The 15560-nt window shown below is 40.6% G+C and overlaps 1 protein-coding gene across 4 annotated transcripts in view; it reads right to left on the bottom strand.

Annotated features, from left to right (window-relative positions):
* PHF2 (PHD finger protein 2) overlaps nt 1-15560 on the bottom strand; it is a 97915-nt gene that overhangs the window by 21826 nt on the left and 60529 nt on the right. For all 4 annotated transcript variants that reach the window (XR_008821411.1, XM_056335679.1, XM_056335677.1 and 1 more), the window contains exons 6-14: nt 13143-13303; nt 10768-10909; nt 7845-8031; nt 7113-7275; nt 5567-5654; nt 4854-4960; nt 3568-3659; nt 2152-2241; nt 508-879 (exon numbers count right to left, since the gene is read on the bottom strand). Coding sequence is in view for 3 of the 4 variants with exons in the window: in XM_056335679.1 (XP_056191654.1) it covers nt 508-879; nt 2152-2241; nt 3568-3659; nt 4854-4960; nt 5567-5654; nt 7113-7275; nt 7845-8031; nt 10768-10909; nt 13143-13303 (1402 nt within the window). In the remaining variant the exon portion in view is untranslated. The remainder of the gene's footprint in view (nt 1-507; nt 880-2151; nt 2242-3567; nt 3660-4853; nt 4961-5566; nt 5655-7112; nt 7276-7844; nt 8032-10767; nt 10910-13142; nt 13304-15560) is intronic.

The raw sequence follows: 15560 nt of genomic DNA, 5'->3' as shown, positions 1-15560 counted from the left end.
AAAATGAAACTTGTCCTGCATGGGTGAAAATGGAAGCGAACTATTGTTTTCTCTTCAGTCACTCATTCTAGAGCAAAACCTCATGCAAATAAGATCCTTTAGAAATGAGTTCGTTCATCTTTGAAAACTGACTATGGAAATGCGCATGAGTGCTAATAACACTTGAAATAAGAATATAATATTTCAAGGGGCAAAAAAAAGTGCCATTAAAAATGTCTTTTGTTTTTCATCTTGCCTCAGTTTGGGCAGGCAACTGGCAGCAGTTTGCCAGACTCAGCCTGAATCAGCAGGTTTCTTGGAGGCTCCATATCAAATGAATAACCAAGCAAACAGTCAAATCAAATAAAACAGGTAAAAAAAGGGCAATAAGCTGACAGTTACAAAACTTCCATTTACTTCAGTGGAAAGATGGTTTCACATTATGTTGCTTGACTTTTTTTTGCATGAGACTTAAGGACTGACTTTATTCCTATTATGGTGAGAATATTAGGTTAAGATATGACCCACCTTCCCCTTCTTTGGCGTCTCAATCTTTGTCAAAGCCTCCTTTGTGTGTGCCTCCAGCAAGTCAAGATTCGGGATGGCTGGTGGTGGACTTTCTTTTGCCTTCTTTCCTTTCTTTTTTCCTTCTCCCTTAACTTTTGGTGTTTTGGGAGGCTTAGGGGGTTTGGGTGGCTTGGGAGGTTTGGGGGGTTTGGATGGCTTGAGTTGTTTAGGAGTTTTCACAGTTTTGGGAGTCTTTTTTTTAGGGAGCTTTTCTACAGGTGGGGGTGGAGGCGTCACTTGGACTGGTGATGGTGTCTCCTCCTTCTCCACAGGACAGATTTCCTCAGCATTTGTGTTGGCACTCGTGTCTGCTTTGCTGGCTTTTGAAGCATTCTGTAGTTTAGTACAAAATAGGAAGGCATTCAGACCCACCTGTCTCACATTCAATATTCACCTGCACCCTCCCTTCCTTGGGCAAACAAACCCCAAAGATTCCCCCTCCAGTAAAGGGGTAACTGTATTCATAGGTCAGGCTGGCCAGGGAATGACAACCACATCACATGCCACAGCAACACTCTGCTCGCCACGAATTCCCACCCCCACTGTTGCTCAAGCACAAATATGCCCTGGAGAAACTCCAGTGGCTTCATAAGGAGTGTAACTCTTACCAGGTTACATCATCAGGTAGGACTGTTAAATTGACTGCCCATACAAAGAGATGTATAAAATGAATGGTCTTTTGTTTAAAATGCTAATCAGCTTGAGCACAAATGGTTTGCATTTAATTCAGATGTGATAAATATAGCAGAATCATGTTTCATGCCCTCAGGAAAAATAAGCAGTAAAATAGCTGCCCAATTAAAATTAACACTGTCTGACTAATTAAAAATAAATTATTTTCTGCTTAACTTGCCATTCTGACAATTAGAAAACTTATATACTAACATCAAAGAGGATAAAACGACAAGACAGATTTCAATTTTGAGGTCTTTAGACATAGTTAGAAAGGGGGTGGAATGTAACACAAGGTCTTCTTAAAACAAATGAACTAGCTATTGTCACCTTGCACTGTCACACACCTCCACTAAGTGGAATGTGATAGCAGACTTAATGAATGATACCTCTATGCAACCTCCTTTTTTTGTTTTTTCTTTGGTTGGTTTTGGGTTTTTTTTTGGGGGGTGGGGTGTATAATCATTACCCCATTTGCTATAACAAATCTGCCTAGAAGCCAGCCAAGAGCAACGCTTCCTACTGGGACAATAGCTCAGCAATGAACATAAGGAAAAGGAGATACTACGTAGGGAGCATGACGACATTTATTTGAGTTCTATCATATTTCTGGGTAGGGAGTAGCTAAAGTGAAAGAGAAAAAAAGGATGGAGAGGGGTGTGTGGTCAGTCCAGCTAGGAGAAGGTGGAGGAGAAAGCATGTAGGACAGGCAGACACAGTGTAAGGACGAGAAAGCAAGCGAGAGAAGAGAACATGTGACAAGTCAGCCACAGAGAAGACCCTTAAGCAGTCCCCCTACTGCAAAACCTCACATTATTTTTTTAAAATTAAGAGAACGAGGAGAAAAGATTCATTTATTTCTATTCATCCATTTTATACCCTAGATTATTAAAAGACCCACAATATAGTTAGTATTATGAAAACAGCACAAACCTCACTTAATCTTATTTCTTTGGCAAGGTCCTTGATAAGTTGTGCTGGTTTGAAGTTTTCTGGTAGCTCATCTTCATGCTCTGCTAAAGCCTAAAACACAAGAACGCCAGGTTGCTGTTTCTGATCGTGTCTTTTTCAAAAATATGAAAAAAGCCTCCTTAAGTGACATGTCCATATTTTTCCTACGTACTAAAATCAGTACTGACTGGATCAGCTGTCCAAGTAAGGAAAAAATATACTTTTTGCCTCTTCTGGATGTTATTGTAAATAGTTGCCATGAGAGAACAACAAAGTCAATAGTATTTTTCACATATTACTGTAATATTACTTTCATAACTGTAATATTACTTTGCTTACCCCCTTATATGACATTCTGTGAGAAATTCCATTTCTACATCTACAAGGAGAGATTGTCTTAGGCTGGTGTCTTCAATGAGTATAACATGCATATAACTTGTCAGCAGAGTGGTCTGGGAGGTCCCTGACAGGACTAACAGCATTTGCATTCACATGTCATGCTATAATATTCAAAGTTCAACTTTACCCAAATGCCAACAGAATCTGACTTCCTTTGCCTCACTACTTCTCATCTGCATGGCAAGTGGAAAAATAAACACGGTGACACAGAGAAGACAGCTCCCACACCAGTCAGTCCTTCTACAGGAAACCAGGCAGCAATTCTGAATTCAGGCTCAAACACTGTCTTTTTGCAGTAGGGAGCAGCCAAGTCCCTGACAACATTTAAAACTGGGACAGCCACCTAACTGACCTAACTGTGTATGCAACATGGCATTCTCATCTGCTCATCCCTTCTTAAAATGCCTGAAAATCCTAAAGCTGCTGGTTCCCCTGTTCCCGTTTTATGATTGAATGGCCTGTCTTCTGCAGCTTATTTCCCAAAACTATAGGAGCAACACACACAAGAATAACACTTCTGAAATGACTGCAACAGGAAATTCAGGCTGCAAATCCCTTTAAGCCTTCTCTCCAGCCAACAGGTATTTCCTGGCTCAATTAATGTGTTGATTTGCAGGAATTGGGCACCTTGTGCTCACGAAAATGTAGGCATTGTTCTAGGCCTCACTTGCATACACACCCTCTGCTTGATTGATTTGGCCCAAGAAAATCCTCAGAGTCAGGGAGAACATTCATTCAGTACCCTTTTGACCGTGTGCAGATATTATTTTTTTTAAAACCGGTGGTACCTTTTTTTCTGCTGACTCCTCATGTGGCACTATGAAATTCCAGCTATCGCACTCTGTCTGCGTTCTCCCAGCCCCTTCTCTTTGGGATTTTAGAATTTGCTGTTTTGCTACGGAGACATTATTTGGTCTAGCATTTGCTCTCTGGTCCAGTGACTGACAAACCTGACAAACCTGACAAACACACAATATTAATACAGGCTTCTTCTCCTACCTGTTTTTTAGTCCATGACCTGAAAGCACCATTGAGAATTTTTGCTCCTTGGAGTAAATGAGCAGGAGGTTGTTGCCCAGCTTTATGCAAACCTAAGCAGAGGAAAAAACCAATGCCATTCAAACACTAGCTGAAGTTGTTTTACATAGTCTTTAATTTGAAAAAACTTAACTGGGGAAGTTAACTCTTTGAAAGGTTGTCACCACAAATTAATCCCTATTGCAACTTGATGGTAATAAGGAGTATATTTACTGTGTCATAAATCCAACTCAGCCTTCCTACACCGTGCTCCTGTAAGTTATGTCTACACTGGCAACCCTTCTGGCTCCTTTCTTGGTCCCATACTCAAGTTAGCTTCAACGTTCATATATCCTAGGCTGTGGTAATAAAAAAGTACCATCAGCAGTTCTTTTACTCTGACTGAAAAAGCAACTACCAATATGTGGAAACAAAGGTTATACTGGGCAAAGCATTTCGCCTCTGCTTGAGTACAAGCTTGCCTAAACTTTTCCCATCATTACAGTCTTTGCTGAGAACCGGTCACAAGGGGGCCCCCGTCCAGGCAACACTCCGAGAGACCTCTCATCTTGCTTATTAACTAGACAGATGTTTCTCATTATAAAATGATCTGACGGGTGTCTCTAGACATGTTCTGTAGTAAAAGACAAAGAGCAAAGCGACCCCAAATCTGTAAAAAACATATACACATGGATGTTTGGATCAACTCCAAAGGAATCTGGTTTGGAAGAATTTGAATTTCACAGAAAACTTCGCTTTAATTCTCAGTGCCCCTGCTGGCCACATGTCTGATGCTCCTGTGGCCCCAGGTATATGTGACCTGTCCACGTACTTCAACCAGCATCAGCAAAATGATGGGAGAAGGAAGTGCCACTCTACGCCTCCGGCTGACAGAGCATGTACTTCATTAGGTTAAAACTGGGAATGAAGCGAGACTTGACAGGCAACTAAAAACTAAAACAATGTTACAACATTATATTTGCCCCTGAGACAACTTAAATACATTTTATAAAGAGGATGAAACCTTCCTTTACACACAGGTAAGAGGGACAGTTAAGGTCCTGACTAGAGTGAGATGGCTTTTAAGGGGAGAGTTGGACCAGATCAGCTGTTCTGCTGGTATGTTAAAAGTAGTTTTCAAATAATAACATGACTGATTTTGGCCACCTGTCCATCTTCTATGTGGCACATCTGCAAAAATTAAGCGTAACTATTTTCAAACTCCCAAAGCTAAGTAATTAGGCCAGGCAAAGAAATGCAGCTTTTACCTTTGAATGTCTCTAGCAGATGCTTTCCCATATACCAACATGCAGTTTCGAAGTTTGGAAACTGGGTCAGACTGACAATTTTCAATCGTCTTTCTACTTCATATGCCCTGCAATACAAAGCCACATGAACTTACAGCATAGTAGGTCACAAGTATGTTGCATAGTGACAAGCACTGCTCATAAATGCCCGAGGTTCATTTTGTAGTGCTTCATTTCTTTGTGCTGTTACTAATGTATTCTGGCATTAGATCAAAAGCAAAACATAAAAATAACACTAGTAAGAAACTGTGCGATACAGATGCAAGATAGTTTTATTGCATTATTCGTCCAGCATCAGTAAAGAACAACTTGTATTGTCTTAGACTTGGCAAAGAGCCCAGCTGAGCAGGTGGGGTCTTATTCAGAAGGCGAATGGCATGTTCTAAGGGTAAAACTCCTGACAGTTTTTAACGGTCCTTCCTTCAGGACTTGGCCACACAATTCCAAGCACCTCACATATCCTCCCATGCGCTATGCAATAGGTGTAAAGACAGCCTGGAATAACTCAGCACAGGAGAATGTGGTCGAAGGGGACAAATATGAGTATGCTTTCTAAAATTGCCCAATAAAGCTACATCAACGTTACGGCAAATGTAGGCTAATTAATAGCAGAGAATGGCCAATTTATTAAAAGCTGAGCTTTTACCTAAGTTTAGATTTTAAAGACAGATTACCTCATCTGCATTTCAACACTTAGACTATGTAGAAAATGTCCTGCAAAGGCCAGGCAGTCTACAGGTGTTAGAGTTGCATAAATCCAACCTAAAAGAGAAAGAGGTCCACAGATAAAAACTGGAATGACAGTAACAAAGACTTCATTCACAACACGATGTTTATACTTCATTTAGCAACTTACTTCCTAGGTACCAATACAGCTCTTTAGTCCAAGTCGGCACCAAAACTGCATATACTTTGAACAAAGTTCCATCCAGCCCCTTGTTTGTTTTGCACAATAAGGCACATCCCTGGAAGATACTATGCACCTTTGATTCCCAATCCTAGACTACCTTCAGCAGTGGCAGACAGTGAAAAGGGACATACTGCCCACACTGACATTATTTTCCTATTACTGTGAAAAGCAGCAGCAGCTACATAATGGCAGTGGCTTTCACATCACCATGAAAATCTGTGACAGCTCCTGACACTGACTTCATTGTAGTGTCAGGAACAGGTGTTTCCCAAACATATATTTTCATACAAAAATCTACTCAAATTAGTGAATCTCTATAAATTGTTCAGTGTTTATTCCACCATCTGCTCTACATAAGGACATGAGAGAAATACCTACCTTCCACCTTTTACAGTCAAAGGAAAACTCAAGTGTGTAAACATTCTATGCAAGAATATACTCAAACACAGAAAAATGGCACTACTGGATGCTGCCTCCAAAACACAGGTATCAGTGATTATTTACTCATGCTGCCTGGAAGCCTCAGCTCAGATTATGGACTGAATGGGCAGTGCTTCATTTAAAGGTACACAGAGGGAGAGAAAATCCCTGCCTCAAAGAGATTACAGTTTCAACAGGTAACAGGGAGTGCTGGAAACAGTAATGCACATGAGGAAATAATTGTTCATGATGGGAGGAAGGTGAGGGACAGGGCAGGAGTAGAACTGTGTTCATTTACAACTCTGCACTATCTGCTAATCAACTCCCTATCCTTATGAAGATCCTCCCAGGAACTGAGAAAACCAAAATCCGCCATCCCTAACCTGCCATGAAAGCCAGAGTCTACCAAGTAACCCATTAAAATCTGTGACACCCATGTCTTCAGCCTCATGTGAAACCATAAATGCGCACTCACACTTGTGCAGGCACCTATAGTTCCTTAGTGTCATGGGGAATCAATGAGTGTGAAAAGGATCTTGTGGGGAGTCATGGTCAGAAAGTAATTCAACATGAATTCTGTTAATGGCAAAAAGCACCAATGTCATGGTTGGATATACAGAACAAACTCATGAGCTACTGCAGCCCAGCTAGATCAAGAGTGGAACAAGCTAACTACTAGCTGTGTTTTTTAAAGGCTGCTAAAATATTGATAGAAAGCAGTAGAAGTTCTGATTTTTTTTTGTAAGCATATTAAATTATACCTCTACTGAGAATTAGACTTCATACTTTGAGAGAGAAAGTCATCAAATCACACCCCTCTAGAATTTTGGACATGCTATTTCAGCAGCTCTAAAATGAGCAGGAAACCTCACCTGCAACAGCCTGCTCACCTGATGGAATGAAGAGTGTCTGTCCTTGTTTAACTGTGCATTTGTAGCATTTATCTACTTGGTCTGCAAAAAACATCTCACTGTGGTTTGCTGCCGATTGCCAGCGTTCATAAAGCGAAATATTTGCAGAGGCTGGTTTGATGAGATAAAATATCTTTTCTCCCTGAATTAGAAAATACAAAATTAGCAACAAGCAGCCAAACAAAACAATGCTGCATTGGCACAGAAACATACACACGCACAAGTATTTATTTAAATATATATATAACATCACATATTTTAAAACTATTTAAATGAAATTTACTAGTCAGCTTTGTACAGAATGGCTGTAGTAATTAAATCACTAGCTAACCACATTTGCTCAGATTTGTAGGACTGATGGTGCAAAAAGTTTTCAGAGCCAGGTTCCATTATCCTGCAAAAGCAGAACGTAGTATCTTTCAGGCCTGAGGTGACACGTGCAAAAGGCACTAAACAAATACTCAAATCATAGTACAGTGAAAATACACAGACAACTTCCACACTCCAAGTGGCTTTCTCACTCAGTAAACCCTGGCACTGCTGAGAGTGTACCCATTTACAGCAGCTAAGGCTCTGAGTATTACTTAGAGATACAACAGGACTGTGGAGAAAAAAAACCTGACACCTGAACTTCTGAGAGAATTTCAGGATAGTCTTTGAATATAAAATTTAGTACATTACTAGATACAACACAAAAATGTGACCCCTCACCTTCAGCACATGGTACCATGCAGAAGCTCCTCCCGAATCTATGTGGAAATCTGTGTAGCTGTCCTTCACACAAATCAGGCAGTACTTGGTAACTTTTGGTTTAGCCAGAAGAGCATCATCAGGCCAATAGTTTTCTACCCAGGACAACTTCTTAACTATATCTGGAGGCTCTACAAAACTGGACATCCTTTACAGAGAGAATTGAAAAAAACCCATGCAACTTTTAAAAAAAGAGCACAAGGATCCTGAGACAACAAAAAGCAGAGTGTGACTCTAATACTTGCACCACAATCTGAAGCAGCTCTTTATGTGGCAGTGGAACTGCTCTTCATTCAGAAAACTAATGAAAACTGTTCACAGACAGAGATTTAAGGCTTTTTAAGTATGATGACTTAGCAAAGTATAGGCTGTTTGTATTTTTCCAGTCCTTGCCCCTTGCTTCGTAGGCTCAGTTATCAATAGCACTGTTATCACAGTCACTTTCCCAGCTCCCTTCAGAAGAGAAAGTGAAATGTGTGCACTCTTACATAAATGTTATGGTACATCTACAAAATTTGCAGGTTAAGCTTAATATTAAAAATCCTAATAATAATAGCATTAATACTTAAGGATTAAGTAAGTTGATCTGATGTTGCAAATCACAGTGATCTTTTTATTTAGACTGACTAAATTACATTAAAAGCTCAGAAGAAGAAAAAAGTCTAACTTGTGTTGATGTGGATGTATTCAAAATACAACATATATAATATTTATGGGTATGATTTATACAAATTAATACATTTATTTACATTGAGCATATATTCATACTGTGTATATTTATTTATATTATTTATATTTTATTATATTGAATATAATATATACTATAAATCACACCTAAGATGATGTAGTGGCATGACAAATGGGTATTAAATGTGTTTCACCCCAGAACGTCCTAAATTTTTTATTTAAATAGTCAAAAATTTGGACTAATATGTGCAAGGGGTGGAGGTTGTACACTAAAATATCACGTCAGTAAGAGTATCTGCACTTCAAACTAAAATTAAATGCTCCCATGTGTCACTTATGCTCATTGTCAAACACTGATAACAATAGCTCCATTTAAAATGGTAGGGAAAGATGGAGCAGTGCATTCAATTAAAGTGTCACTGTCTATGTTAAGAAATAAAATATTTGCTAGTTAATGTCTAAATTAGCAGCACATGAGTGACAGTTCCAGCAGTCCTTCAGAACAAACGACCTCCCGTTATTCTGGGATAATGGCAGAAAGCTAAAAAAATCTCAACTGAAGATACTGGTAATCTTTGAAGCCTGTAATTACTAGAGATGCTTTCTGCAGAAATGGGTGTGCACTACTAAAACACTAACTACAGGGCTAAAGGTAATGGCTTTAAAAAAAACATGCTTGTAATTACTCATCAGCCTTGTTTTTAAGGCTACATAAAGTCTTCTGGCTAAAATGGAATGTTCCCCAGAACAACCATTCTTTATTTTTATGTTGATACTTATCATCTTCCGTGTAGCATTTGTATATAAAGGAATCTTCTTCTCTGATCTTTCCCTTCTAGAAGTACTAGCTACCCAGAAGGACTACAAGAACTGTAATAATGATCTGCACAGTTGCATGAAGTTCAATACATTATATATGCATCTGCCTACTTCTGCCATAAAAGCACAACTCAGGTGATGAATACAGCTATATAAAGCACAAAGCAGTAACCTGAACTCTTAGACATTTATATCAGCTAATTATCCCATACATAAAACATAATAAAAAACATGAGGAGAATAGTAGGCTTCCTGTCATTGAGGACTGGTGATATTCACATAGCCAGCGCCACTAGGTCTGGCTCACTGCATCACTAAACCACCTCAGTCTCAGGTTCAGAGCTGATCTGTACCATCACACCCCACGACTTCTCATGGGGAAGTCAGCATTGCTCTAGTTTTGAATGACAGTCATACAGATTACAGGTTAACTTGCAAAAGCACTGAAACTAAAACTATAACACATGGTATAAGATTACAAAATTATAATAATTTCAAATTTATTCTCATTCAGGACCATCCAGTGACATGTTACACTATACCTAAAGTCCTCATCTCTTTACTCACTCTCCGCTACTTTAAAAGGAAGATTTCAGTGAGCATTATATGATGCACTCAAACCAGTGCTATACAAGTAGGATGCTCGGTGCTCTACAATGTGTTTTAAAATAGAAAGCTCCAAGGAGATCATTACGTTTCAAGATCAGCTGGAATAAGGGCTGTCATTCCCTTACAACCATCAGGATTCCTATGTCACCAGAAAAATAACAATGAATATTCAAAACCAAGACCCTTTAAGTCCATGTTCTCCCACTTACAGTGTTATCATACCTCTGTGGTCATCTCTGTCCTCCTTTGTTGTTACTGGTATTTATCAAGTTGCATCTAAGTACCTAAGATTATACTAGGAACGTACTATGTTATCATTCACTACCAGGACAAGGCAGAGAGTTCACTCCTGGAGCAACAAGTTACATTTTAGTATACAGTTGCCCTGGAATAACTACCTATACTACTGGAGTTAAAAGAAAACTAAAAGGTACCAGAATACTCTGTTCTGATAATGTGAATGTTGATGGCACATGAATGCTGATGATATGCAGGCAGAAATTACCATGACAAATGCTGGCCTGTTTAGTCTGCTATGTACCATTCTCCTCATATAGCAAATTGCACTTTTGTTTCTGTGCTTTGCCTGAACTGGCTCTATATGGGTGATGCAGTGGGGAGTGAGAGCAACAAGAAGCCGCTATCCCAAGGTTAAACAGCACTTCCTAAAGAGGGAACCACTGGAGAAGGCAGAGGCTGTTCAAACCCCCCAAGCTGAACGCCACCACATAACCCAAACACTGTGTGGCACAGCAGGCTGGACTCTTACCTCGTGTCTGAGAACTCCAGGTTGGTCACATTGAGGACCCTTTTCCTGTTTGTGCTGTAGTAGTAATCCACAAATTCCTTGAGCTTCATCTTGCAGTCTTTCTGTTTGGTGACATCAGTGACATCAACACTCCTCTCCGGTCCTACAGATTAATTCAATGAAAAAGAGAGACTGAAGGGTAGTCTGACTTGCCCCATTTTGTTTGCTTGGGGGTGAGTTAAAATTTCAAGAAACACCTCAATCTTTCGATTTTCTGATCTTCTTAGCCTTTGTATGTTCCCTGTTGTTTATGTACGTATACACATATACATACAAGTATAAAAGATGTGTATGGATTTAAAAAGTATATGCATAAAATCCATACCCCTGACATAATTATTTCTGTATCTCTTCAAAAGATTAATGTTATTTTTAACCTATTAACTTCATCAAAGATTTTATTTGCTTGATGAAAATTATATGTAAATACCTGTATATCCACAAAGCAAGCTCCACCCACCAAGTTGCAGAAGTCTTGTGATTGTAGACAGAGTGTAATACTACACTAAAATTTTCCAAAATTTTAAGTTCTCTTACGCTCTATTTTAAATTTTTGCTTACAAAATCTATAATCGAGAAGGAGTTTTGCAGGGAAAATTCCCATTTTTCAACATGGTATTTCAGGTGTGCCACAAAAAAAGGACTTTGTTATTTTATCCCAAATTACACCTATCAAAAATCCATCACCTCTGTATTAGAGTATAGAGAATAATCTGCTAGTACTTATATATCTCCCCTAATATACCTTGTTGGATACAAATCTCCAGTGTTAACCGTGTTAGTCAATTAGTGGAAATTTACACTGGGCAATCCAGAGAACACATGGAGAAAGTCAAAGGTCTATAAAAAGTGCCCACTTCTAAGCACCATCTCTTATGCTTTCTGCAAGAAAAGCATCTCTCCAGTCTTTCTTCCTTCAGTTTTAATTGGCTGTATTTTTCCTCTCCCAGATTTCATTCATAGCTTTTTTCACATTAGGGCGGGGGGGGATCAATTTGTTTTTTCATGAAATGCCACAACAGTAATGATGTATTTGGCAGTCTCACTTGTGGTGATTTGTCCTCTGCTACTTACGTTAGGTTGTTTCTAAAAGACACTCTAGGTCCAATGTAATAAACTACAGAACAGTGAGATAAAACCCTGCCTGGGAAATCCCATTCAAGCAAACTAACGTCATGAAGTATGTGCGCCGTTCACTTTCAAATCTGCTGCCAGCTTCACATTAAATATCCCACGTTCTTCCCTCCAGCTTTTCACTAACAATTCTGTTGGTAAGGTGGATTATTTCAGCTAGAGGCTGAGAGAAAGCCAGCAGATGCATAAGGAGCACCTAGGTCATACAAGAAAATCCGCTAAGTGTAGCAGATGGGCAAGGAAAATATGTTTCCTGTAGAAGCAATGGGATAGAGATAATAAAATCAGGGATCTTGAATCCTCCTTTATTCATAGTTATCTCACTGCACACGATCACTGCAAAAGCAATAGATACAGTCAAGAACAGCAGTGGCTGGTGATAACACCCTCCAGTCTGGGGAAGAGGTCAATGGCCTGGTAAGGAGAATGCAGGAGAGGGAGGTTAGCAGACTACAGAAGGAGCTAAAGGGACCATGAAATGCAGACAGACACGTTGGGCTGGAGTCATGGCTCCAAAAAGTCAATGCCAGAAGACTGAAGGAGAGAGAATCAGACAGAAAGTGACACACAGGAGGGGCAGAGTGAGAGACAGCAAGAGACAAGATCGCACAGGCTAAAGGAAGAAGGATCTGGGGACAAAATTAAGTGCCTGCAGAGCACCTCCACGGCTCCTGGCCAGATTATGTCTTCCAAGGTGGGATGATGTGATGACTTGTGGGAAGATGCAGTACAATACCCTGCTCAGGCTGGAGACAGGAGGATGCCAAAATTAATCCCAATGACCAGCAGCAATGAAAATAGCTCTCACGGACACCAGCATTAAAAAATGGACTGTCTTTGCAGGGTGGAAGTCTCAGTCTAGTAATTCCTTCAATACAAAGCGAGATGGCAGTAATCAGGTAAGACCCGCCCTGAAGAAACTACTTCCTGATACTACTATAAGCTGTTTCTTTTAATGCAGTGCTATGGAGTACAGTGCGGTCTGGCTCAGGCTCACTGTCAAGTTGGTCCAAGGAACAAGAGTGAATTAATTGCTAGTTACAAGCTACCAACCACTACATAACAAATATTGAAGTGAGTATAGCTCAAGACAGTATTTTACAATATACCGTACAATTTCTTATACAAATAACGCATATTCTATTTTTACAAAGCAGCTGAGGTCCAAACAGTAGAATGCCACCTGCTTGCCAGATACCTACCGACGTAGTTTTCAACATCGCTGACGTAGAAGGTGGGTGCAGGTACAGACAATCCCAGGCCGTCCTTCTTTGGGACAAGGATGGGCTCTGCAAAGCCATTTTCTTCCAAATACTCTGTTGTTAGTTGGCTGCCTGGCACTTTCACGACTATATCTTCAGCACTGAAAAAGTAAACACAGATTCGATGATGAGGTGCTTCCACGTACAGTTTGGCATTTCACTATTGAAAGGAAAAAGTTATGAAAAAGCAGTTATATGCAAATTAGGTGCATAAGACAAAAGCCAAAAAGCTATTTATTGCAAAGCAGGCAGGGCACAGTAAAATTGTCCGGAATCAATTCGCTCAAGTCTCATGCACCAACTACTGGAAACTCCTAAAATAACAGCTTACAGTGAAAGGCCATTTTCTTCAGCTACAGGGATCTGTCGAGTTACCAGTGATCAATGTTAAAGAAATTAGTGTTAAATGTTCTGCTCTAAAGAAGGCAAGATTAAACCCATTACATAATCTCAAATAAATTGCCAGGGAAATACTTTACAAATCATTTTTAAGTAGTCAAATAAATTGCTCGGGAAATATTCTGCAAATCATTTGCAAGCGGCTGGGAGGGCTTCAAAGGAACTAAGGAGAGGGCAGCTCCATCGGACCACCAGCTACGTGCACCAGCAGCTCTCAGGGGAAGTTCAAGTCCAATTCCTAGATCTTTTCGAGTAACCCACTTTGAATTCAGAGTGAAAAGTGACTGTATATGAAGGACCATCCGTCCCAGGAGTGGCCTGCCACTGTGTGCTGCTTGCCAGCTGGGCTCCAGCAACCACCCGGCAGGCATGGGCCGTGGCTGCTGATGGGGAACCCCAAAATTTTAAGTGTTCACCCCAAAAAGCTCGACCTCCCCGGGCGGGTAAGGCCAATGCGTGACTGCCCTCTCCTGCAGCACTTCCAAACTACAGCGCCCGTCTTCGTACAGCAGCGGGAAAGGGGGCGAGGTGTGAGAGCCGCCATGGCGGCTGGCATGCTGCGGCCCTGCCGCCTCCTCCGCCCCACAATGCCCAGCCTGCCGCAGGGCCCCCACCCTTGCTGAGGGGGGCCCCCCACACACTCTTTGCTGCAGGGGGTCCCCATACCCTCGCTGAGGGGGCACCTCCTTCGACCCCCCCAGGCAGGGGGAGCCCCTGGCTGTGGGCCTGCTCAGGCCACCCTGCTGGCGTTTGAACCCCGGCAAACAAGATGGCCAGACACAAACAGGGATAAGCTGTAGAAACCCAGCTTCTTTCTGGATTGCCCCAGCCACAGTGAAGTGGCAGTGGCTAACCAGGAGGTGAATTTAATTAATAATGAAATAAAAGGAGCATTCCTCATTTAAGTGAGCCCTGGTACTGTATGCCAGCAACATGCAAAGAACAAGGCTGGAGATTTTAAGGAGCAAGAAGCAAACCATGATTTACCACTCAACCTCTGCACTTACTTTACAGTGCCCATATATCTCTCACATACTTGTTCAAGCCTGATTTGCTTCAGTATGTGCCACAGAAACTTACACGTAGTTGTAAAGAGAGATCACTTCCAGAGCATCTATTAATGATCATGCCAAAACAGACAGTCTTGCCCCTACACTGAACTACGTGGACCATCAATTTAATTATTATTACTACTACTGTTACTACTCTAATGCTATTTTGGTATTAAACATCCAGGAGCAGAATGACATGAATTATATTTTATGCCTTTTTGCTCTCTTGATTGTTCCTTTTGATCCGAGCCTCACCACAGGGCTAACCGTGGGTTGTAATTTACTGTCATGTGCTGTGGATCAGCAATGATGTTTCTGACTCTGAACTGAGACCCCCTTTTTCTGTTCATCACATTCTGCCTGACAAGCGTTTCGTTTTGTTCTGTGAACATCTGCAGATTTCATTCATTTTCATCAGAAGAGAAAGTTTCTCAACAATACTTTGTTCTACTAATGGAGCAAGTGTAGATATCAGGGGCCTAAATCTTGCAGGCACTCCTTCTGGCTACAGACGCTTATTTCTCAGAAACTTTAATTTGACAGCAGAATTTTCTTATGTGCACATTTATGTGAGAAAGAAACAAACAAAAAAAAAGGGGTCCATATGTTTTCTACAATTTGGGAGTGACTCAGAGATATTGCATCTGTGAGTGCAATCTCAGAGGCTATCTGAGGTTACTGAAATCACTCTGCCTAGGCCTTAAACCTTAAGAAATTAACTTTGCAACCTGTCAGGTTGCTCTGTATACCAGCAAACAAACAAACAAACAAACAAACAAAGCAACAGGCTATGACAAAAATCTAGCAGGCCCAAATAAAAACAGCCAAGCAAGTAAAATGCTGTATTCCTGGGTTTAGTGAAACACATCTGTAAGCTCTGCAAACACTTTGCAGAGTATTTTCAGCC

Source organism: Falco biarmicus, chromosome 4 (assembly GCF_023638135.1).
Source record: "Falco biarmicus isolate bFalBia1 chromosome 4, bFalBia1.pri, whole genome shotgun sequence".
Lineage (NCBI taxonomy): Eukaryota > Metazoa > Chordata > Aves > Falconiformes > Falconidae > Falco > Falco biarmicus.
The sequence above is the reverse complement of the archived record's forward strand: the minus strand, read 5'-3'. Positions and strand labels throughout refer to the sequence as shown.